The sequence below is a fragment of the Anolis sagrei genome, chromosome 2, assembly GCF_037176765.1.
Source record: "Anolis sagrei isolate rAnoSag1 chromosome 2, rAnoSag1.mat, whole genome shotgun sequence".
Taxonomy (NCBI): domain Eukaryota; kingdom Metazoa; phylum Chordata; class Lepidosauria; order Squamata; family Dactyloidae; genus Anolis; species Anolis sagrei.
Genome location: NC_090022.1, coordinates 268,411,525 through 268,438,477, shown reverse-complemented (window position 1 = coordinate 268,438,477; position 26,953 = coordinate 268,411,525). Strand labels below are relative to the sequence as shown.

The window sequence follows — 26,953 nt, the reverse complement described above, 5'->3', positions numbered from 1 at the left end:
AGGTGTCAAGAGTCATGGAACAGAATACATACTGTATGACTTCAGTGGGAGGTTCTGGGAATGTTTTGTGGAACATCTGAGATCTATCAAACTTTTCATTTCATCAGAAAATTAGATCAGTAAGTAGGGCATTGTAAGTTAACATATTTCATTTGGAATAATAGGGGGTTTTCTTTTTAATTTGGCCAACACTCATAGCAAATCTGTTAAACTGCTCCAAACTGAATTTCAAATACAAAACAATAATAATCCTTGTTTGGTTTTGCTTTTCATAGAAGAACGTTTCCTGCACTAAGAATTATCAGTTTAAAGATAGCTGCTAATTCTATGTTTTGTAATTATATATAAAATATAAGTTTGGGTGGGAGGATTCTGCTTTCTACTTTGAAGTTCTTGGAAGTTAAGATCCCTGGTTCCATGTTTTCCTCTTGAAGGAGTAAATGGCTTTTTCAGTTTAGAGTCTTAACTCCTACATGACTGTATTTTTCATGTAATTTTTTTCTAGGTACAAAACCCACCATAATTCCAATTGATATCTCATCATTAGAGGTTTGAGAGTTAATGGGGTGTAGGTATTTGTGTGTTGGATAAGAGAGACCAGATTTCCAGTCCTCACTCAGCCATGAAACTTGATGGATAAGTTTGGGCCAGTTGAAACCACTAAGTCTAATCTTTCTCACAGCATAACTCTGATGATAGCATGGGTTGTTGGGTGGAAGTGAATCATCTCTGTAACCCTTTAGAGTGACCCTTTGAGCTCTGTGCTGGAAAAGAAAGAGCGGAATGGAACAAATTAAACCAACTTGGAAAAGATCACTTACTTATGATATGGCAACTTCCCAGAAAACTGTCCCCAGGGGCCTAAATGGAAGGACAGGCCTTTAACTGATAATACTAAAACGAGTCATTCATTTTGTAATTACCCATCCAGTGTAGAGATCTTTCCCAAGGCCCCTAAAACAAATGATTTACTTTTCTTATAAAAAAAAGTAAATGAATACAGAATGATAAACCAGATAGTATCTGACATTCAAATAGAAAATATTTGGATTGTTTCATCATACTTTCCTCAAGGAATTAGAGGTCTATCTGGAAGCGATAGTTGCATTCTGTGGTGTAAGTCCTGCATCGAACAGCTCTGTGAAGAGCTTGGATTGAAATGCATTGCACAACATGCCAAAAGTTACCCCTTTAAACAACTAACTCAAGGATTCTTCCTTTGCAGTTCCAGTCATATAAAACCGCCATCTAGTTCAGCATATTTGAAAAACCCCTCATGCCCAGAACACCTATGACAATTTGGTCAAATGGCCTGTGGATTGGAAATGTTGTTTTATATATTAACATTTCATATGACAGTCATAGAGCAAAAACATAACTAAAATGGAATTGTACATTGTAGAGAAACTCATTTTCCGGTTTCCATCAAGTGGACCTTTTGGGGTTGTTATCAGCTTTAGATAAAAGCATGAGAATGATCACTTTAGCTAGAATTCTCTCCTATTTAGAGAAATGATCCATTTAAGCTTCCATTCAAGCTTTTGTCCTGTAGGTGGAGCTCATATGGCATACATTTATGGTTCTATCTCATTTTTGCTGTTTGTTGATATGGCAGACTCAAACCTGGAAAGTACATGGGAGCAGGGGAGTTAATCTTGCTGGCAAGCATAGATAAAATACAGATTCAGTGTAATATTTGCAAGACTGTAATCACTCTGTAGATGTATCAGTGTTCTGAAGCCATTATTATGTGAAATAAAACTGTTTACTATTAATTGGTAGATGAATAAACTAAAGCTTTGATTTGGGGACCAGGTTTTAATCAGTGATGGCACTGCTCTTGTTTATTCTTAAAAGACTGTACAGAAATTACAGAATCCTCCAAAATTATTCACATGAGTGGCTGAGATAGTGACACCTTTGCTTTTTGATGGCTCACTGTACACAATCTTTGTCTCATGTACAAAATTATTTTAAAATACTGTATAAAATTACCTTCAGGAAAATATAATCTTAAGTAAGTTGTATTTGAAAGAGCGTATGTTTAGGGGTTTAAACACTGATGTGCAAAGGTACATTACTCTACCTATATGTGTTCAGATATGGATATATCCACATACATGCCCTAAAGTTTTTTAAAATGGTGTTGCCATGCTTGCCAGCCATGGATCTAACCACCCACCAATCTGCTTGCTTCATTGCTCGTTACTTAGATAACAGTTGTCAACTTATCAAAGACTAAAACTTGCCAGGATGGATATGCCAAATAGACAGAAATCTTCATGAACGTTCCTTAGAAGAGAGACTGGACCTCATTACCCTAGAGCAGGCATGGGCAAACTTCAGCCCTCCAGGTGTTTTGGACTTCAACTCCCACCATTCCTAGCAGCCTACTGGAATTACTGGCTGTTAGGAATGATGGGAGTTGAAGACCAAACACCCGCAGGGCTGAAGTTTGCCCATACCTGCACTAGAGCATGGATCCACTTTCAGTTGGCCAATAGGTAGTAAAATTTGCAGGCTATTTCTTGATTTCCTACACAAAGAGATGTGTTTGGTTAAAGGTACTGTCCAAATAGCTCCAATTGCCATTAGTAATCTCTACATATTTTTGGTGGAGAAGCTTTTTTTTTAAAAAAAAATACCCCATTGCTTTCATTGTATTGCTCAAGTGTTCCTTCTAATTTCCAGTAATCATTAAGGTATTAATAAAGTTTTCTCCTTTTACGTTTGATAAAGCATTAATATAAACAGAAAAACAATAGACTAGCACATTTAATCTTGTTAATAAGGATTATCTTGCGTCACTCAATTTGTTTCGACTGGGCTTGAGAGTATTTTCCCTTACTCATGTTTGTGGGCTGATTATATAAACTACGACAGTGCTTTTTCCCTTTTAATCTGTGTGAAGTCACTAGCTGTGCTTTCAAAATGTTTGTTATTTCAATTTCTTCCAAACCTTGAAACATGTGGCCATTACAGGATCTGTATTTGATATTTTGTTGGTGTCATAGAGAGCCTTCCCTTGCTGAGGACTAGATGGGCTAATTGGTCAGCAGTTTAAATAATAAGAATAGTAATTGATTTTTATGAATCCTTAGGTAACTTCAATGTTAAAATATCTTGATGCATGTGCTCACTTGGGACTGGGCGTAGTATCTGTGGAGGAGGCGCATGACCCTTTTACCTCCAGCTGGTAAAAACGAGTGTGGGTTTGGTTTTCTTTGGAAAATCCCATTCTCAACCTTATTTACGTGATTTTTCCCCCTTGAGGAAGGAAAAAGTTCACATGGAATGCATTCCGTGCTCACATAAATACATTATTTTCTACGATTTTCTTATATAAATTAAATGCTGGCTGAAGTGATTCTAGATCTAAAGCTAGATCTAAAGCTATCAATCCCAACATTGGATGTTATTTAACAGATAAATGAGCTGACTTGGAGGTCTCTTATTGGTGGTTTACAAGATATCTGATGTCGCAGTGGTGGGTTGTGTACAGGCTGAATGGAGAGGGTATGACCATCTAAATATTCAGGACTAGATAGTGAAATCTAAAATACTCAAAATCCAAAACTCTGGCTGTGAGATAGTGACATCCTTGCTTTCTGATAATTCAATGTACACAAACCTAGTTTCATGCACAAGATCATTAAAAATATTGTATACGAAATTACCTTTAGGCTATATAAATGAACTTTGTGGTTAAACTTATGTCACACCTCCAAGTTATCTCATTATGTATGTATATGCAAATATAGATATTCCAAAATCCAAAGGACTTTTACTCCCAAGCATTTCAGAAAAGAGATATGAACCCTCTACTATTCTGATGCTAGAAATAGGACACGAAAGAACACAAAACAAAAACACTCAAGATGATGGAGAAAATGCTAATAATATTCATATTGTCCTAATTAATTAATAGAGTCAAATAATAAATGTACGAGGGTTGAATGAAAAGTAATGCCTCCACCTTCGTAACTTCTCAACCGATGGCAGTACTGGTATGCAGCAAGTACTGGCTTGTTCAGTAGAGACTCCTCTGCAGTTCCATTTTGGCGGGAAGCCTTAGCATTGAACAGTTGTGTTGTTAAAGTGCGAAGTATGGAACCCTGCACAGATGGTTGGTCAATGCGACTTAAGCAACATGCAGTCATTGAATTTTTGACAGCAGAAGGTGTCACCTCAAAGGAGATTCATCAGAGAATGCAAGCTGTTTATGGTGATTGTGTTGATGTGAGTATTGTGTGTTGTTGTGTGAGTAAGTTTAAAGATGTTGAGGTGGGAACATCAGACTTGCGTGACAAAGAGTTGGACGTCCTATGACAGCAACCACCAAGTTTCACAAGCAAAAGGTTGACAGATTGATGTAGGACACTCGTTATATCACTTAGAGAGAAATTTCAAGCATAATCGGCATTTCACAAAAACGTATCGGTCACATTATTGCTTTGCTTGACTATTGGAAGATCTGTGTACAATTGGTTGCGGAAACAGAGTGTTGACTTATTCTGTGATGGCTTCAAAAAACTTGTTCATCATTGGCAGAAATGTATCCAATTATTTGGTGATTATGTGGAAAAGTGAATAGTGGTAGTTAAAGAGTACATTCTAAGGATGATTTCTGTGTTTGATTTATTAAAATATTCCCATCCAAACCCAAGTAATGGAGGCATTACTTTTCATTCAACCCTTGTAGTATTAATAATATAGTTAAATAATGTGTAATAATAATAATAGAGTAAAATGATAAATATAATAATAATAATAAAGTTAAATTAAATTATAACTGTAATAATAATAAATAGAGTAAAATAACAACAACAACACAATTAAGTAAAATAATAAATAACCTTGACTCGAGTATAAGTTTTCAGCCCCCTAAAAGGGGGGCTGAAAAACTAGCCTTATACTCAAATATATATAGTAAACTTAAGTAAATGACCTCATGCAAAGTTATAATACTGTTGCATCACCCTATTGGGAAGAAGTCAATTGAGTCCGTGTAACAAGAATATTCAAGCTTTTCACAAATCTGTATCTAATTGTAGCCTCTCGAATATTGGTATAATGATACAACCTCTGCTATTGCTATTAGTTTTGTTTGTTGCTTATTTAATCATTGAGTACATTACAGAATAGTCTTTCATCTGATAGCTCAAGGCTGCTTGGGATAGCAGTAGAAAGGGAAAAAAGGAAAATGTTAAAGAAAAATATTATTTTATTGCCAAAAACAACAGTGGTGTAATTTTGATACTTTATCTCTCATCCTTTATATGACTTACTTTAACTACAGGATATTGTGTGTATCTTGGTCTTAAAACCGTCTCTGTGAATATTTGTTTCGAATATTCAAAGGACTGTCTCTTATTTTACATCTCTAAAATCCACATTCCTCTCCAGTGGTTCCAGATTGTTTCGATTTTTGTGTCTGTTGTTCATATAAATGTTATTATTAATCACAAAGTAGTTACTACATTTTATATGCATAATGTGGTCACACCACAGAGTGACATCATTCGATCTTTAGGGTGAAGTTTAGCTGATCTTTAAACTTTGCATTATTTAGCTCAGAAATGCCTGTGATAATTGAGGTTGTGACACAGCTGTTGATAAAAGATTGTGTTTCCTTGTTTTGAGTGTGGAAAGGGGGGAAAAGCAGGCTTTGTTGTGGGTCATGCTTCCTGTGTTGTTCCCCCCAGAATCAATTAGATGCAGTAGTCATGATTGTATTGTGATGGCACCAAGGGGCTGAAGATCATGTTGTTTTGTTAGCCACTGTACAAATACAGGACAGGAGGCTAATCCCCAGGCTAAAGCAGCAACAAATAAGACGGACAAAAAGAAAAAGGGGAAAAGATTAACATGCAACTAGAGTAAACAAAGAGGGGAAGAGTGGGTTATTGGAGATCCAGACTCTCTCAAGCACTCTTCCTGTCACTGCTTCCCTTTTAACCCCTTTATTCAATTGCTTTGGTTCCAGTGGTCTGCATTTTATTTTGAGATATATTCCTTTTTGTTAAAGATCAGTGCAACATTTTGTAAGATAACCAAGTTGGTAACAAACACATTTTATGGCTGTGTCCATTAACCTTATTCTTCTACAATTTACATTTGTCAGTTTACGGATATTCCTATTTTAGGTAAATATTCTTTTTTAAGTCACACTATGTCTCTGGAATAAGAATAGATGGTTATTTTTAAAGATGACTTTTGCAAGGTTAAATTGGTTGCTTACAGCACACTTTTGATTAGAAGGTTGCAACTATTTATATCTGTTTGTTGTAGAAGTGGGCTTCAATATTCCACAACACTGGAAACAACTCTGTTTTTAAGATGATCTGTTTCTTGAACAAGGTAAAAACTTCACCACCTTTTTCCATTATTGATTATCTAAAAGCACTTGTGATCATCTATATAAATAAAAATGCAATCTTTGTTTGTGGGATTAATTAACATAACTCAAAAATCGCTTGACGAATTGACACTAAATTCAGACACAATAAATACACCTATCAGGCCACCAAGTGACCATCACTCATAAAAACACTGAAAAACACAGCAGAAGAGACTTAAAAAGCCAAAAAAATATATTAAAAAATGCATTACAACGCATGCGCAAAACCACATGTATACACAAACATACATATATGCACACACATATACGCATATATATACACTCAAAACACTTATACACAAACTGGGCCACAGCAACACCTTGCAGGGGACGACTAGTTCTACTACTAAAATTGAGTGGGATTGACTTCAAGAACTGCCTACATGGGCAGTAGTCATCCATAAGATACTCTCATCTCTTTGGAAGAAGAGCAGTGATGAAATGGTATTAATAAATGAGTTTCACATCAGAAATATTTAGCTATCCAGCTCTAGTCCTACATAGTTGCCTCCTCCTCCTCCTTTACTTCCTTCATAATCTTTCTAGTGGCCGTAACATTACAATTAAGAACACAGTTTTGTTAGTTTGGGCTTGTTGGTGGTGTGCAGAAGGAACACCTGTGTTTTCCTGTGTAGTGAAGCATACTTCATTATGAAAGAGAAATAGTTGTGATGTTTGTGTTACCCTCCAAAACTTATCCATTTCCCCTTCTTAAGACTCCAGGGTCTGCTACACATTAACTTGAGTGGCCTTTGTTTCTGAACATCTGGGAGAGTAGGAGTTTCTTATGGGATGGAGGGGGCAGATCGAGAGAGGGGTTGGATTCTGATGCTCTTAGACAGCCCTTATATTGTTGGAGAAATTCTATTCCAGCAACATCTCATAAGTATGTTTGGGACTAAGATTTGTTTAGCTGTTAACTAAGCTTTGTGAATAAATTTTGTTTGCAAAGATTAAGTTCACTGTGTGTGTTTTTTCCCTTCTCTTTTATGGTGCTATACCTTTTCTACATCCCTTTCTATAGCCTTTGCTAGAATGCTTGAAAGTAATCTCAGCCAAGCTCTTCATGTTGAGTGCATGATTGGCAGGGCCTTGAAAATAGACTATAGTATATTAAACACAAGCACAGATTGTTTAGGCGCAAAAACTGTATCCCAGCACTGAGATTTTTATTGGCTCAGCTTCAAAGCATGTTAATAGGTATAGTCTTGGCCTGAGACAAAGGCTCGATTGTTACAGAGGTATATTTCATCCTGCTGCTACTTGGCAAAAGCCAGTGTACTTTTAAGTGAAATTTGTGTGTGCACTTGTCTAGTCACCTGGAAAAAAGGATACTTAGCTGACCCGTGAAAATCCAGCTAGTGTGCTGGAAGGTGAGAATGTGTAATCCTTATTACACAGTACATTGTTAACACCATATGGAGGAGAAGGATATCATTTCAAAGCTATACAATGCTCTTGATTGTTTAGCTGCACATTCAGCTTTTGTAGTATAGTAGGAAGGATTTAGTAGAGGCATTGTAAGGCATCTCTTAATTGCCATTTTTATGTTTTTTCTTCTTTTTCTGGAAAATACAGGCAGTATGTGTGTTTGCATTTTGATAGCTTTTATTGGGGATACAGATTTGATTTTAATCGTGGTATCAGTATTAAGATACAAAGCCCTTTATTTTCATATTAACTGTTATTAACTCATTTCTTTTTTAATTAGTTATTTCATTCTCTGTTTATCAGGTCATTTTTTGTATTACATGTTAAAGATGTAGAAGAATTACCAAGATTTACCTTTGCTTCGGTTTTCAGCACATTTTTTGAATATTGTGTGTGTGTATATGCTATCAGTCACTAGTCAGCCCATAATCTTAGATAGACCTGGAAAAATATTTTCACAGCATGAGGTTTAAGATTCAGCAGAACTCATAGTTAGCTCTTTTTCTGAAAATGCAAGGAAGGTGGCAGGTCTGTAATCAACTGCAGGCTGGAGTGGGTATTTAAGAAGTATGTTAACTATACTGTACTTCAGGAGTGGAATAGTGAGCTCGAGTTTTGGGTCAAAGCATGGCCAATAACTCAATATCAAGGAATGCCTTTGCTGAACTTTGGTTGTGAAGATAGAGACTGTAATGTACTGTATATGGGTGCACATATTTAGAAATTACATCTAGTGTGGATTGTTATCTGGTGCAAACTAAGAATTATAGAATCATAGAATCAGAAGAGACTACAAGGTGATCCAGTCAAACCCTCTGCTTAGAAGGAAAACACAATAATAATAATAATAATAATAATAATTTATATTCCGCTCTATATCCCCAGGAGCACTCAGGGCAGATTCCAACAACAAAAGGCAAACATTGAATGCCTCAATACAACAAATACAGATATAACATAAAATAATCAATGTATAAAACACATTATAACATGACACCAAAAATTAAATATAAACTAAGAGATGAATATATATCTAACCTAAAGCAAAAGCATTCCCAAAAGACTCTTCCAGCCTCTGCTTAAAAACCTCCGGAGAAGGAGATGCCATCAGTCTCTGAGGGAGCATATCCCACTGCTGAACAGCTCTTACTGTCAGGAAGTTCTTCCAAATGTTTAGATGGTATCTCATATCCTGCAATTTGAACCCATTGCTCAGTGTCCTAAATTCTAGAGTAGTAGAAAACAAGCTTGTTCCCTCCTCAATGTGGCATCATCTCAAATATTTAAACACGGCTATCCTGCCCCTTAAGTGTAGTGCCATATTTTGGATTCTGATCATGTCGTCTGGGATATTAACTATCCCTCCCAAATTGGTGTCATCTGCAAATTTGATAAGCATGCTCTCTATTCCATTGTCCAAGTCATTGATAAAGATATTAAATAGCACTGGACCCAGAACAGACCCCTGCAGTACCCCACTGGTCAATTCTCTCCAGGATGAGAGAATTGGTAAGAAGCCTTCCAATCCACCTAATAGTTGTGTTGCCTAGCCCACATTTTATTAGCTTATTGTGAGAACCTCATGGGAAACCTTAACAAAGGCCTTACTGAAATCAAGATATGCAACATCCACAGCATTTCCTAAATCTCCCAAGCTTATAACGCTATCAAAAGAGAGAGAGAGAGAGAGATAAGATTAGACTGGCATGAAACCCAAGATTATTTTTGCGAGTACAGCATTCCATCCTAAGTGCATACTGATTCAATGATCTGCTCCAATATCTTTCCTGGTATTGATGTCAGGTTGGCAGGACAGACATATGTTTGGGTCCTCTTTTCCCTCATTTTTGAATATGGGGACAGCATTTGCCCATATATGCTGGGACTTTTCTGTTCTCTCAGAACTCTCAAATATAATTGTCAGTGATTCTGAAATTACTTCTGCCAGTTCTTTTAATACTCTTTGATGTAATTCATCTGGCCTTGGAAACTTGAGTTCGTTTGTGTTAGACAGATATTCCTGTACTGCCTCCATACCTATTCTGTGCTGCATTTCCTCTACTGCATCCTCTGCTTCGTCCTCCCCAAATTGAGCACTGTTAACATTTTGAGAGAAAACTGAGGCAAAGAAGGTGTTGAGTAGTTCTGCCTTTTCTCTGTCCCCTGTTAGCATTTCACCATTGCCTGTACGCAACAGCCCTCCCATTTCCTTGTTCTTCCACATATTATGCCATCTACACTAGCCTCTGATTTGTATCTGAGATCAATTCATTGTGCTGGGTCCTAAACAGTTTGAAGTCCTAAACAGTCCTAAACAGTTTGAAGCTGCCTCTTTCCATATGGTTCAGAACTTGAGATTCTCAATTTTAGCCACTCTGAACTTATTAGAGGCTAACTTGGTGAATATCCAGAATGTAGCTTTCCAAAACACACACACACACACACACACACACACACACACACACACACAAACTCCCACCCCATTATAAAACTAGACTGCCTTCTTCTTTTTTGGGTTTCTAGTAGGCAGCCTAAATGGCCTCTGAAACTGGATAAGGATTTTAATTATGTGTGTGTTGTTGTTTTTTTAAAAAGTATTATTTTGATTTATACTTAAATACAATTTTCATCTTTTTTTAAAAAATTGAGTATTGCTTTTGGGACTCTTGCAGGGTGAGAGATTATCATATTTTGATAGATAGGTATGTCGGTAGGTATCATGATCCAGAATACATCAAGACATTGAAGATCTAACTTCAGTAATGTTGAATGAGGAAAGTAATAAATTGTCTGCTTATTATTGTTTCATATTTTTAGTTGGTTGTTAAGGAGGGGAAGCCTAGAATTAATATACATACACAAGCAAGAGCCATCCTCAGATAACCATGAGATCTTTTTCTTTGGATCTTTAGTCATCTCATGGTAAGGAAATAAGTTGATGAAACCAAACAAATAAATCCAAGACCCCCTATTCAGTCTCTCTCATTCCTTCTTTCAGCTCATAACTGGATGCAAAGAAAGTGAACTCTGGTTGGATGCAAGGCATCAGCAGTGGGCTGTCTTATTACTAGTCAATTAACACTCAATATCACTCTCAAATGTTTTATCCTGTATTTGACCTGAACAGGCTACAGACAGGGGATGTGGTTGCCTCAGTTCTACTCTCCTCCTCCCCTGGCTTTTTCGGACATGTCTATTGTAACTTAGCCTAAGCATGTCTAACTGCATGGAATGTATATCCTTTCCCAGTGTATCTCTGTTTCCTTTTTCTTTCTTTGTCTCTCCTGTAAAAAAATGCTAGACTAAGTCCCTCCAGACAAGGACCTGTCCTTGTTTAATGAGCAAATAAATGCCTTCAAGTAATTCTGTGTAGCAGACATATGTCTTTTTTCCAGTGGTACTTTTTATATTTCATCCCCAATTTATTCCTGTTCATTGATTGGGTAACTGGGAAACCTGAATGTGACTGTCTGTTTCTAGCTGCTCTCTGTCTTGGAACAGTGTTTTGTTGCCAGAGTGAAATTGCTTTGAATGGGCATTGCTCAGCCAAATAGCCCAGAGGAAACCCATGTAGCAGGGAAACTTTTCTTCAGTTATTATTTTGGGAACAGAAAATAACCATTAGGTGCAGGAACTCCAAAGAGTTCAAGCTTGACTTGGCACTTGAAAACACACTATAGCCAAATGTCATACAAAGACTTTGGGTGAAACCATTTTTCAAGTATGTAAGAAATGATGGGGAAAAAAACTCTGTTTGCAAAACTGATCTAAATTAAAATGCAGGAAGCTTCTTTATAACAGATCAGACTATTTGTCCATGTAACCTAAAGTTGTCCATTTTGACTAGCAGCCGTTCACCATGGTTTGGGGTTGTGGTCTTTTCCAAACTCTGACACCTGTCCTTTTACATTTGAGATAAAAGAATTGAATACTGGGGTCTTCAACATGAAAAGCTTGTGATGCCATATGCTTTCTTTTGATCTAACACCACAATGAAAAACACAAATGTAAACTGTATACAACCAAAAAGATAATTTACAGTGTAATTCTATTCATATTTATGCAGAAATACGCACCAATGAGTTCAATGTGGCTGATTTATAGATATATATGTGTAAATGTGCATGGTAGACTTAAGATTTAGACCAACACAGAAATGAACTGGGAGGATGGACAACAACATATGTAATTCCCAAAGCCATTTTTGTTGTGCTACACAATTATGACAGGAGTAAGGGAACAACATTTAAAGTAAATGAAATTATTCCTTTAAGTAGCTTTTAGCAATCTGCCACTTAAATTTAGTAGCATAATTTGCGGGTAGAGATGGCCCACACAAATTCTGAGCTCCGGTAAAATTGGCTTATGGATCCCAAAAAAATCCCAACCCTGATTAAAAAGGATGAAGTCAAAGAATATGCAAATTCATCTACTACTGAGCACACATATAACTAAATGCATCAATTTCAAAGGTAAATTCTGAAGGAGACCTTAAAAATCTAAGAAATGGGCCTTATTTTCAGTTGCATCTTAGGCCTGACATTGTTTAACTTGGAGTTAGGGTAAATTGAGTGGTAGTATGCAAAATGATTCACCAGTTTTACTTATTTTAGGCATTTTAATCCCGAAGAATAAAACTTTTCCAACACATTTCTCAAGACATATTAAATTATAAAGCTGGCATGTTTCATCAAACCATTCAAGACTAAACATGACTTCTTTAGGTTTAGAAATCATAACACAGCAGCAGATAGTTTAAAATGGAAGTAGAATTTCTCATTTCCTTCTCCAGTCTTCTATGGCAGAGGAAGAAAGGGGAGAAGTAGTAGCACATGGGCTTGGACTTTGCTGCAACTAATTTGTTACACCAAATCTCCTTCTCTCTCTCTCTCTCTCTCTCTCTCTCTCTCTCTCTCTCTATATATATATATATATATATATATATATTCTCCAACACCCATAAAGAGTGAATAGAGACATTTTACTGTGCCACTAAAATGCTGCCACTGTTGAGAAGATCCTTCCTCTGGTTCCCACCAGTCTTGAGCTAAAGATCAGACCTATGATACCAAGGTTAGATCAAATAGATCTTGTGATGGTAATAGGTAACAGATCTTTCAAATGCCACTCTTGTTCACATTGCATGGTAGCAAACTGTAAACAGTTGGATCTAATTAATGTAGACAAATTTGAGTGAAACAGATGCTAATCTGAATATTTTGTCTTGAGAATTTCTTCTGCCCTGTGACAGTATATCTCGTGTGCTGATTTAATTCAGCAAGTTTGCAACCTCTAGGTAGTTTGATTCCAACGTCCTGGGACCAAATGAGTAAAGTCACACTGTTTTGACAACTTTCCAAGTTAAAGAATAGCAAAGCATTCCACAATCACAGTTGGATAATTTTACAGCAAAATCACTTTTTAATGAGAAGTATATCAGCAGTGCAAAGCTTTTGAAGTTCTTCTTAGGATTGACTGATAAGCAACCATACTGAGCTCATTGATGGAAAAGCATCACTTTCTGAAGAAACCTCTTGTTAAAGCCTAGAAGTAATGGTTACGTCATTGCTTGTTTAATTGGCTGCACCTGTCATTTGTTAACTGCCATAATCCAATAGTCTCTAAACCACTTGTTGAAAGGTCAGAAGGATCAGGAAAGAGCTCAGTTTACTGAGGGAAAATTATTAGATGTTCCAGCCTGGCAGCCTGCTGTGCTTGTTAGGTTCAAATTGTCACTCTTCAATCATAATGCGTGTTTCCCATGCAAAACCCTGCAAATAATAAAGGTTTTAAGTTAGTTAATGCCTCTTTCTCCTACTTCACAGTTTGTCTTGCACTTGCAATTTATAGATTTCTTATTAGGAACATTGGAAGCTGCCTTACACTGAGTCATACCATCAGTATTCTCAGCTCTGACTGGCAATGTCTTTAAAGTGCTTTAACCTAGATTTATTCCTAGTTGGATCTAGAAGTCCAGAATATTGCTTGGTGGTCTTCCATCTGACTGCTAATCAGGCTCAATCCAATTTAAGTTTCCAAAATCAAACAAGATTGGGTGAGTTCAGGGTGGCATAGCATTTTTATTTTTTTAAAAAAATCATTTCTTTTGAAATGTAATTTCTTTTGAATTTAGGGAATATGGTTAGTTCTTAGTATACTAGTAATGAATGAACGGTTTCCTCTTGCTGCAAAATAGCTAGCCCTGTGGCCTATAGTATTTGAAGAGAGGCTGTAGCTTAGATGTTATACTGCTTGCAATCAGGAAATATTAGGCTTAGTCCCAGTCCAAGGTATTTCCATCCAGAAGATTGCATGCAAGTGGTGAGAAGGATCTGTACTTGAGATCTTGGCTATCAGAATATGCAGTCAACCCTCCACATTTGTGAGCTGGCCTTTTGCAGCTTTGATTATGCATGGATTTGATTAAGAATGTTCTCTTTGGTCCCCTAGTATGACTCTATAGTCAACCTCCAGTGGAAGTTGACAATACAGTCATGTTAGTAGACGTAGAGTTTCCTAGAGAGGGGCTCTCTCGGGTAAAAATAGCAGTTTTTTACTTGTTTCCCCACTTTTGCAGGGGTTCTGTGCCCAAAACAAGTGACTCTACAGTAGCCATTTCAAACACAACAGTAGTTTGGCATTATAAGAGCAAGCCTACACAAAATCTACAGGTAAATCAGTGAAATTTTTGTCAAAAATATAGTAGCTGGCGCAATATTGTTAGTAAAAGAAAACAGGTAATATTTTTTTAAAATAGGTCTCATTTTTGCCAATTTGCAGATTTTACAGATCTGTTGATCAAGTTCGTGTTAACATACTTAGGAATACATTTGCTTCTCATAAAAAGACTTCAAAAACAGCAATAGGTAGGTTGGGAGTATTTACAGATTTAATCAGGAGTCTATTTTAGTCAAGCCCCATAACTTTAATTGGGTCAGTTAATCAGTTACTGTTGGAGTTCAGCAGTTTCAGACTAATCTGAGATTTTTATGTGGTAGTTTATTATTTTATTCTGATTACCTATGATGGTCTTGATTATATTTTGTACTTTACTACTGTGAATACTGAGCATTCTTAAAGTATGGCATTTAGGTTATGCTATCTTTAATCTGGAGATGGTTATAAAAATCATATGAAGTGTTACAGTTAATGAAAGTTAGTTTTGACCTGAGGTTTGTCTTTTTTCAATTTCTTTACTTTTCTTCTTTTTATTATATTTAATAACTTCTGATTCTTCTTGCAAGTTTTGAAGATTAAAGTTGCTGACTTGATGTAACTACCATTAATAGTATATTGGGAAACATTCCTGTCTTTGTTTCACTGTGTTCATTCAGGCATTTATTTGCAGATTCCACGTTCCAATCACTTTGGCTGACTTCATTGCCTTTTTTCCTTCAACAATTGTTAAAGTGACAGTTCTTGCCTATTATCTGTCAGTAGAAAACAAGGATTTTGAATGGTGACTATTCTGCTGGTGCTCAAATTTCTCTAGCTACACAAAAAAAGTATCAATATTGTCTTCTCATAATAAGAATAGTGAGCTGTGAACTTATGGCTGTTAGAAAAAAAATAAGCAGGAAGGAGATTTGAGGAGGCGCTGGTAGTCTTAGAGTAATCTTTATTTTAAATTATTAAGTAGCTTCACACTTCTCAGTAACTTCTAAAATCTATATGTCCATTTGCAGTTATTCATTATTCTCATTTGACCTCATTAAATATGATTGGCAGAGAATATAACAGAAGAGTAGAAACTTTCCATTGTTTAATTCAACCTTCCCTAACCTCGTGCCTACCAGATGTGTTTGACAGCATTTTCTATCATCTCCAGGCAACAGAGCCAATGGTACCGAGAAAAAGCAATTGAGTTGAAAAAAAGAAATGTTTTATTCCTTGTAGGAAATTCTGCTGCTAACTTGAAGGTCATCTAAAATTGAAAGGGAAACTTGTTTCTTAAGACCTCAGCATAAAGGTGACATGAAAAGGAGAACACTGATGGAAGCACTAGAAACATACGCTACACAAAGTTTAAATGTATTCCTTATTTAGGCGGCAGATTGGAAAGTTGTTATCTGGGTCAATGTTGTTTGGGACATTAGTGTTATTTATTCTAATGTGGACATCATGGGTTGGCAAGGTGTCCCCAAATGTCCTATGTCATCCTTGTCCTAAAGGAGAGGACAGGGTCATTTTAGGTACAGGAGAGGCCTTTTTTTTACATCACTTTGCTTTTTTTAAAAAAAGGGGTGGACGGACAGTGAGTTTAATGTTGGCTTAATCCCATAAAGGATTGCACTCCCATAAAGGGCTGCAAAGAATTTGCCAACAGTAAAAGATTTCAGAATGTACAATAACTACAAATAATTTATATTTCCTGACACCTAGTGGCTGTTTTATACATTTAATGAATCTGTTGGCAACAGTGTGGAGCAAGTGCTTCAGCTTTACTTCATAAAAAAGGAAAAACACCCTGCTGTGTTCAGCAAGCCTTGCAAATGTTGATTTTGCTTGATGGCTATCTTTTCAGTTTCAGAAATACTTCACTTCAAATTTTGATTCTAAAAAACTAAGTAGGGTTCATGAACCATACTCAGTTGAACTTTTAAAAATGTCAGCCATCTGCCATTAAATGTTTAAGCAGAATGTACTGAATTATCAAGTAACACAAGTTCAACACTTCAAGTAAAGGTAAAGGTTTTCCCTTGACATTAAGTCTAGTTGAGTCCGACTCTGGGAGGTGGTGCTCATCTCCATTTCTAAGCTGAAGAGCCGGCATTGTCCATAGACACCTGCAAGGTCATGTGGCCAACATGACTGCATGGAGTGCCGTTACCTTCCCGCCAAAGCAGTACCTATTGATCTGCTCACATTTGCATGTTTTCAAAGTGATAGGTTGGCAGAAGCTGGGCCTAACAGCGGGAGCTCATCCTGCCCCCTGGATTTGAACCACCATCCTTTTGGTCAGCAAGTTCAGCAGCTCAGCATTTTAACCCGCTGCACCACTGGGGGGTCCTGTTTCCTAAAAATTGTTACATGGATTTGGCCTTGGGATTAGGGCAGAATTTCCAACTATTTCTGAAATGGCGCTAAACATACTTCTCCCATTTTGTACTGTGTGTTGGTGTATAGCAGCATTCTCATCATTGACCATTATAAAATCAAAATATTGATCAACTCTGAAAAATGTTGAAGATGCTCTATGTCCTGTAGTATCAAGTATTTTGCCAAGATTGAAAAATATGTAAAAAAAAAAAAAAAAAAACAAGCACATCTAGCTAATTAGTATGCAAAGTTGCTTTAATCTTTAATAAATAATAAAATTATATATATATATATATATCTCAAAGAATTGTTTGAAAATACATTTCTTTATAGAATCATAGAATCATAGAATCAAAGAGTTGGAAGAGACCTCATGGGCCATCCAGTCCAACCCCCTGCCAAGAAGCAGGAACATCGCATCCAAATAACCCCCGACAGATGGCCATCCAGTCTCATTTATTATCAGTAAATGTTTGATGTGTATTGAGAGTGGGAAAAGTTTAAGAAGCCCTCAACTAGAGGAGGTATATAGCATTTATGAACAACTACCTTTTCAAAACTTTTAATACCTTCAAAGCAAATCAGACAGAGATATAGTAGACTAGTGGTTCTCAGATTCTTGATTGTCCAAATATCTGAGACGTCATCTCTCAGAATTCTTCTCCTTCCTTATATTGGGTTTGGCTTTGGGAGAGCTGAAATCAAACCAAATGTAGCACTAGAATTTGAGAACAATTGTAGTAGACTACAACTAACTCACGTTTTACAGAAAAGATTACTTAATTTGAGCATTCTGGACATACCTTTGACCATACCCTATAACATAGGAAACACACATGTTTGTAGCTACTGTGCCATTCCTACTCCAAGCTAGTCACCAGGGAGAACCAAGGGATACAGCGGTTAGTTGATCTGATCCTGGAATGTCAGACCTAGATTCAAATTCACTGCTTGACCTTGAATCCCAAATTCCCTGTCAGGGTTGTGAGGAGGAAATATTGGGGTGGAAGACTATATACACAGCACACACATTCATTCTTTAGAAGAATGACAGAAGACAAGTATAACCACGACTTTTTGGCTTGTTTAGATTAACCACTTCGAACACAATTGCATATATTTCCTATAGCACGTGAATTAATCCTTACTGTATGGGGTGATATCTAAGAAATAGAAGAAGTGAAAGTAAATGAGAGAATCCAGGTCTGATAGGAACAAAGAGTCTATGTCTTTTCTGGCCCAATGGTATATAAATGTTTGCCATTTCATTAGTATACTCTTGCTTAACCATCACGAGAGACCTTTTCTCTAAAGAGTTTGTGCAGTGTGTCTTAGAATGGAGTCTCATGAGGATGAAAACAACCATCTTCCAGGACATCCATGGTATGGCAACATATGTTTTTAAAGTAACATTCTTTGGAGACCATTTGCTTATCTTACACTAACCACACAAAATGTTTTCCTGTTCCTCACTCTTATTGCCCTTATTTTTAGAAATGGCTAATACTTGTTAAGTTGATTTCAAGCCAGTGTTTTAAAATAAATCATGATATTGCTTTGGAGCAGGGATGGCATTCCTTTTCAACCCTGCTTCTAAATCTAGTCACTGGTCTTCATAGGGTAGAATTTCTAGCAAAGAAATGTCAGGAAGGAAGGAGGGCACTTACAGTTTATTTTCTCTGCCACATCCCCCCCCCCCCAAATCCACCCACTTCTCCCTTGTCTGGTGTTTTTGACTCCATGTTTCCTGTGTGAGCATGGGTTTGTACATAAAACCCAGACTGGAAAAGCAACACATGAGGCAGAAAGATTTAATTCAGACTGCGGCTTCTCTGTTTGGATCCCTGCTTTCAAGCATAGTTAGGCTCTGAGACACTTGGTTCTACCTACATCCCATAACATGGCAACATTGTCAGAGATCTTGCACCTCCTGCTCCAACCTCAGAGAAGCAAGCAACAGTTTTCCTTTATGTGGCCCACTGTGACAGACATCCTCGGGGACCTTCCAGGGATCTTTTGAAGGTCCCCAAGGATGATAGCTATCTTCTATATTGGAAAATTGGATTTGGGGAAATTATGGTCATTGCACAGCTGAAACAGAATTCTGGCCTCCGCAATAACAAAAACGTGGATTACGATAGTGTACTTTGACACTACCCTGATAGAGTAGAACAAACCCCCTATGCTATATATATCACAGGGAATTTTCTGATCTTACTAAGAATCCTAATATGTCACAGGGTGTAGTATGCCATGGCCAAAGGAGTGTTTGTTCGCCTGTTGAAGTGTCTTTCACTCAAAGATTCAGAGCCAAAAAACAGAAAGTGGGATAAAAAATGAAATAAAATTGGATAAAGTAAAATAAAACCTATACACTTTATATCATGGAAACACCATTGTCTGTAGAAGTGAAACTGTAAATGTCGAACATCTATCATTTGGGGAAATTATTTACAACTTTATTGTTGTGTGCCTCCTAATTGTTTCTAATTTCTGGTGATCCTAAGGCAGCCCTGTCACAGGGTTTTCTTGGCAAGATTTGATGAGAAAGTTGCCTTCCTCTGAAGCTTGCCCAAGGTCAACTAGTGGGTGTCTTTGGTTCAGCAAGAGTCAAACCCTAATCTTCATAGTCTTAGTCCCTTTGCCTAATCCACTACTATACCATCCTGGTTCTCATTTATTACTACAGGCAGTTCTTGAGTTAGAAACATTCGACTTATGAACGACTCACAGTTAAGAAAGGGGGTGAGACAACAGGAAGTAAGATTATTATTATTATTATTATTATTATTATTATTTCTTACCTGCCTCTCCTCATGGCTCGAGGTTGGTTACAGAATAGTTAAAACACATAAACATTCCAAAATCCCTACAGATACACATATTAAAACCTATTTCTTTAAAAGCTACATATGAAAATGTATTTCTATAAAATACATATTAAAATACACAAACTAGAGATTAAACAAAGGACAATTTGTTCCTTTGCGGTATCTGGACAGATTGTATAGACATAGCTCATGCTTCAAGAGTACCATCAATACAGTCAAATAGGTGATTGTGATAATATTCCAAGGGATATTCTCCCAGATCAAAATAATCTTTTCCCTCCACCCTGTTCCATTTCTCTTTCAGGCAATGTTTTTTATTTCTTTCTCAAACAGAATTGGCTACACATCCTGGTAACTGGAGGCAGTCACCAAGCCACCAATTTTCCTTCTGTAGTTTATCTAGTGATAATTCCAAATCAAGGATTCTCTCTTCCCAAACAAGGTGGAGCCATAAGCTATGGTTTGTTGTAAGTGTCTAATGGCTTTGACTCTTAAATATGAAAGTTAGAATCCCTAATTCACACATCATGATAAACAGATCACAGATCACTGCTGGAGAAGCTTGAAGGAGAAGCTACTAGAAGTAAACAGCATTCTAGAATGCTGCTTGATTCTCATAAGCCAGGTTTGTTTTGAAGTTTGATCATAATGTTTAAGCTGTCTTAGATAGTCAAAATTATATTTTTAGGTGGAGTGATGGAGACCAAACATGAAGAACAAAATGCTTGACAAGTAAAAGGTAATCTTTACATTTGAGTTTCACTAATTTTGAGTTGTTCACTCCCAAAGTAACTGAGGAGCTGCATCTAACTTGTGACATCAGTAATATTTCTGAAATTTCACTCAACTAGGTTTCTAATTAAACCTATAAAATGAGGATATGCTTGTTTTCAAAACATATCTGTGCACAATTGCTATCTTTAATCAGATAAATATAAAATATTTTGCTCTAAACAGATGGTACATAAAACCCCCTTGGGATGTTGATGTCAGATTTAGTTTCAAGAGAAAGGGATATCTAAAACTCCTCATTGATACAGATTTCTACGTAGACATCCCCCTTGTTGCTCAACATAAAAAAAAAGTCACATATACAGTTTGTATTTCATACTCATCAAATCATTTTGGTTTTCCCACTTTTCTTTCACTAGATAAAATATGCATTTCTGTAAAGCATGTAGATGAGACTAGACAGAGTATTGGGAGTTTGTGTGTCTTGGCTGATAATTCTCTTTAATTTGATTGTTTTCTTTTATCAATATAAAGATTGACTCTTCTCGTTTCTTCAGGAAATCCATTAGTCAATTAATTAAACATTCCAGTTGAACCTCACATCTTTTAAAAAATGTGAAGTGAATTGAACAAAATTGTGCTCTTAACTGCTAGTTTTACTCTTTTTAAATGCTAATTGAGCAACTTTTTCCATAGCCCTGTTCAGATTAGGGTCTTTGGTGCATAAAGCTATTTAGAGTAGAGGTGTAGGATTTCATCTACCTGGCATGCTTGCCCAACCTGAAGATCTATTGGAATCTATTAGCTCTAGACCTGATTCACTCAATGGTTTCCAACCTATTTTCCTGCAAGAGTTAAGCTTGTTGCACAAATGAGGCCTATCTGGACAGCAGTTCACATGTCATATCTAGTGGGCCCATAGACAGGAGTAGTGCATCCAAGGGAGTCCGAATGGGCAGACATGATCGTGTCCTTTAGTTTTATGTGAGCTATATCTTGTTGGACCAAATACAAAGCTGCCGTCTTATGGTCTTTGCTTTTCTTGGTAAAAAATCAGCTTATCAAAGAGACTTTAGAACCACATGTGTACTTATCATCTTACCTCAAATGACATTGCTCAGTTATCATGGGGCAGGTACGCTCATTACTACTTTGTGGATTTCTCTACAAGTCTGCACTAGATGTCTGCCTAGGAATCCTGCCTCATTATTGAAGATTCATAGGAGTCCACATGGACCATCCTGTTCAGTCCCCTGCCATGCAGGAAAAGCACAACCAAAGTACTCCTGACGGATGACCAACCAGCTTCTGTTTAAAAGCCTCCAAAGAAGATTTCCACTGTGTACTCATGATCGCTATTTATATGGCTGAAAATTAGGTAACCTTTAAAAATAAGTCTGAATATATGTCATGTATTTTCTTTTTAACAAGTTGGATTTCCATAATAGTTGTGCTGTTCATGTATCTACATATCTCTGTGGGATACAGGTTAGTGCAAACTCCAAAGCTCCATTAAATGGCATATATGTGGTCCTCTAGATGTTGTTATTGCAACTTTGGTAAGATTTGCAGCAACATCTGGAGAGCCATACTCCCCGCCCCCCTCTGTATTAGAGAATATCTAAGATAATATCACAAGTTGAGTGTCATTTATCCAAAATTACTGGGGCCTAAGGTGTTTTTGATTTGTCTGTTTCGGGATTTTTAAATAGTTGTATTTGCATATATGTACGCAATAACATATCTTGCAGATGCGACTCAAATCCTCACACAAAATTCATTTATGTTTCATATATACCTTATACACATAACCTAAAGGTAATTTTATATAATATTTTAAATAGTTTGTGTACACTGAATCATTAGGAACCAAAAGTATCACTACCTCAGCCACCCATGTGGGCAGATGTATATTTTGGGGTATTTTGGACTTTGGAATTCCAGGTAAGAGATGCTCAAGTTGTAGCTAATCATAACCACAGTCTATTGGTCTAAAAAATTCAGTCTACATAGATCCTCTCTCCACCCAAGGTATCTAGTAACCCTCCAGTATTGTTGGTTCAATGAATCTACTGAAGGTTTTAGTACAAACCTTATGGAAATATCAAAAGTACTTAACACATCGAATAGTTCTGTTCATGTTTGGGTTAAAAACCAGATCCACTCTGCCACATTGCAGCTCCCCAGCCACACTTCCTCATTCCCCCACCTTGACTTAAATACTCTTATGTGTCCCTGGGCCTCATCACATTAGAGACAAAATACACTTAAAATCCAGTTTCTGCCTCCTGCAGAATTTTGGGATTTGTAGTTTAGAGAGGAGCCTTTAACAGCCTCACAAAACTAGAAACCCCAGAATTCTGCAGGAGGCAAACACTGGATTTTAAGTGGAATTTTTCTCTAGTGTGATGAGGCCCCCAGTCCAAGCAGATCTACTGAATCATTTGCTGAATAGTGACTCACTATTTGTTAAATCCCCCTGATTCAGTGAGCTTCTCTGAGTTAAGAGCAGGAATTGGATTTAGACGCTTAAATCACAAAGTACTTTGGAAAATCTACTAGTGTCTAGGATGAGAGAATCATGTTAACGCTTTCCATCTGAACCAGACTTAGTGTTTCTTAGCTAAAGTAGGACTGTATTTACTTGCTTATGTCTGTACATTGACTATTGAAGGATGGCTTTACGGTTAGATAGCTTTAAAAAATCTCTAGTGGCATTTCAGTGTGTCTTGATTCATAGATATGATATGAACAGTTCAAACAAGTCCTGAGAAATCCTTAGGTGTCGTGGCCTGAACTGCATGGGATCAGCAAAAATGTTTAATTGAAAATTAGGACCAGGTTTTCTGATCTCACTGAGTACAGTATTTCTTCAGGGAATAATTAATGCTTTTTCCCCTTCTAGTAGAGTTGTAAAATTTAAAAGATGGAGTGTGCAGTTCATGAATATCTTTATGGCAACTAATTCATTCTAATCAGTCTATGATCAGCAAAACACGTTCCCTTATTTTTCATGTTAAATACATAAATAGATTTCTCGGCATATAAAACATAGTCAAAAGTCAAAATTTCTGACTTTTTAAAACAAACTTACGACTTTATAAACAACAAAAAAACCACCTAAAAACCTGCTCAGAACTAATTTCTGCACTTGGCTTCAATTACAAATATTCAAGCAAACATATCCCAGTGTATAGTGAAAGAAAGAAGCCAGATACTTGTAAGTTGGGGAGATGTTAAGATGTTTTGGATAGAATTAAGGCATTCAAAGAAATTAATACAAAGATAAGATTTTATTAGTACGTCTACTTTTTTATTTATATTCTGCTTTTTACAAAAGTGTTGTAAAAGAAAGCAACATAAACCTCTGAGGATGCTTGCCATAGATGCAGGCGAAACGTCGGGAGAGAATGCCTCTAGAACATGGCCAAATAGCCCGGAAAAAAACCTGCAACAACTCAGTGATTCTGGCCACGAAAGCCTTCAACAATACCTGGATTTAAAATGTTTATTGTGAATATATTTTATTTATTTTGGAAGGCATCTTGGGTCACACTCCAAGAGAAAGGGAGTCAATCGATATTAATTTATCATAAGCTTTATGGACTACAGCCTATTGTATGGAGAGTTGTTTTAACAGACAGATTGCTATATGTATGCTTGGCAGAGTAGGTGAGGAACTGTGGTCAGTTGTGTTAGGGGAAATTAAGATGCGAAAATACACAGTGACAATTGCCTTATCAGTAAACCATTCCATATAGGTAAGCAACATGATTGAAAGCTTTTGCCCTTCTCAAGCAATTGGATATAGAGTTGAACCTCCTGAGGAAATGTGTTGCCAGAATAGTTACAGGGTAATAGTTGGTACAATGAGTCCTCAGTATCTGCTGGAATTTCGCTCTAGAACCCCTGTGGATACCAAACTCCATGGTTGTTCAAGTCCCATTATATACGATGATATAGTAAAATAATGTTTATTATATAAAATGGCAAAATCAAGGTTTGCTTTGGGAATTTTGAGGTTTTTTGGAGCCAGTTTTTTTTTAAAAGTAATGTTTTGGGCTGTGCGTGGTTGAAGCAGTAGAAAGAAACCATGAATATGAAGGGCTGATTGTATCTGGATCTGCACAAGTTGTGGTTTATATGATGAAAGGTTTGCAGATGTTGATAAGTAATCTTTTAAATCACTTTAAATCCTGTTTTGGGGATTTTGTATATCAAATATAGACAATGTACATGATATGACAATATGAGCCATCCAACCCACCTCCACAAACTTCCACATAAAATGGCAGACCCTCTGGGGACTCAGTATTGACTTTTTACATAGTTTCTGCAATTGCTAAATAGCTGAGTGACTAAAATCTTTCTCTGTCTTCTGCTAATCCTCTAGAGAGCTATTAGTAGATCATGATCTACCATCTGCCCACTCTGGTCAATTATACCCTTAAAAAGCAACTAAACTAAAATCAAATTCTCCTCCTCTGTGTTCAGTGTATAATTTCCCTTCTAACTGTAGTAATATTTGTCTATAATGTTTTGGAGAACCTGCCAAGACCTATTGAAGCCCAAATAATCCCATCATTTATCATAGCTACATTTATCAAATAAACGAACACGGCTTAGCCTAATAGTAAAACAAGTTCAAAATCTTATTTAATAGCACAGTTAAAATCAGAACTTAGCCACACATGAAAGGAAGTTTGTTACTAAATTCAGATAAAATTAATTAGTTTTTCAAAGCTTGAACCACTTTGGGACCCAATCCTAAGAAAAAAGTAGGGTACAAATCATCACCACCTCCACTGCCATCATCATGATCATCAAGATCTATCAATTCATTTCAATGTCTTTTGGTGTTTTAGTCCTCCAGGAAATTAAGGGCCCATCTACATGGGGATCTACATTCAGGGGCAGTTCTGCTGCGTCCCAAACTTCTTGTCAGCCTAAATATAAGTATCAGTTAAACCTGTTAAATTAATAAATGCACTGGGGGGGGGGGGGGTATCCAAACTAATTGATTGAGTCCAATTCATTTGGTCCCAATTAGATTACACACCAAACTATGATCAAGCATGTAGATTCTTATAGCAAAAAAAGATAGACACTTTAAATTATAGTGCAAATTATATAAATAGTGAAAATGTGGGCATTTAAAAAAACCCTTTAGTTTAAGTTGACTTCAAGCAGATAGGGCTGTGAAACATTGTTTTGCAGTGGTCTAGTCCCCAACAGGTTTGTTTCTCTGTTGGTATTGGTGTTTCACAGACATTATTGCCTTTAAGATTGAACTATTTTGCTGAATTTGTCAGATAGATAGAATGCAAGATACTTCAGAATGCCTCAATGCAAAATAGTGTGGGGAAGAACAGTATCGTGGAAAACTTTGGAGAAATGGTTCCAGTTTAGCCTTTAGCAGGGATCCCCAAACCCATGGGCCAAAGACAGTCCTCCAAGTCATTTACCCTCTTGCCACCCTAAACTTTAGACTTAGGGTAGCCCTTAGTCTGAAACAACCTGAAGGTACACAACAACTGCAATCCTAATTAACTTAACTATCTCTTCAGCCAAAAGGAGACCCACACTTATATAATAATAATAATAATAATAATTAAAAAAACAACAACAATAACAACAACATAACTTTATTTATAGACCACCCTCTTTCCTCAAGGGGATTCAGGGCAGTTTACACACAAAAGGGCAAACATTCAATGCCCATAAGAGAATACAGACACCTCAAAATAATGCAAAATAATACAAAATCATAACCGTAAACTTATAACAAAAGTGAAATTTACATAAACATGAAAAACAGACTACAAGTAATAAAATAAACATAATTATACTAATAACATAATTAACAATTAAGATATAAACCCTAAAATAATAATTAAAATACATAAAAATGGTTACCATGGTTGTTCTTTGACATGTACCACAGTAGCAATGGAATACAAATAAGTTATCCAGCATTCAGTGTTTCAATGGTAAGTGTCTTTACCATTGAAATACTGGTAAGTTTATGTTGGTTTAAAATTTTAAATATTGTATTGTTCTTTCATTATTATTATTATTATTATTATTTTGCTCTAGAGATAAGATATGTGCAATGTGCATAGGAATTAGTTCAGGCTTTTTTCAAACAATAGGCCGCCTCCAACAGTCTGAGGGACCGTGAACCGGCCCTTGGCTTAAGAACTTTGAGGACCCCTGGGCTATAGCTTTCATGTGCTATGTAGAGCTCCTGCTGATCTTTATATGAATATACAATTGGGCCATATCGTAACTTTCCCTAAATTGAACAGGAGAATGAGATTTGCTAGATTTGCTAGTCCTCTTTCTCTCTGTAGCATCATGTATCCCCTAAACCAGTGGCTCTTAACCTGGGATCCTCAGATGTTTTTGGCCTTCAACTCCCAGAAATCCTAACAGCTGGTAAACTGGCTGGGATTTCTGGGAGTTGTAGGCCAAAAACATCTGGGGACCCCAGGTTGAGAACCACTGCCCTAAACATATT

The 26,953-nt window shown here is 36.6% G+C and overlaps 1 protein-coding gene across 3 annotated transcripts in view; it reads left to right on the top strand.

The window, feature by feature from the left end:
* Window positions 1–26,953, top strand: part of CWC27 (CWC27 spliceosome associated cyclophilin) — a 122,645-nt gene that overhangs the window by 22,402 nt on the left and 73,290 nt on the right. The window contains exon 11 of one of the 3 annotated variants that reach the window (XM_067464583.1): window positions 20,390–20,440. The exons of the other annotated variants lie outside the window; for them this stretch is intronic. Within the exon in view, the coding sequence (XP_067320684.1) occupies window positions 20,390–20,414 (25 nt within the window). The 3' untranslated portion in view covers window positions 20,415–20,440. The remainder of the gene's footprint in view (window positions 1–20,389; window positions 20,441–26,953) is intronic. 3 annotated transcript variants of the gene reach the window in all.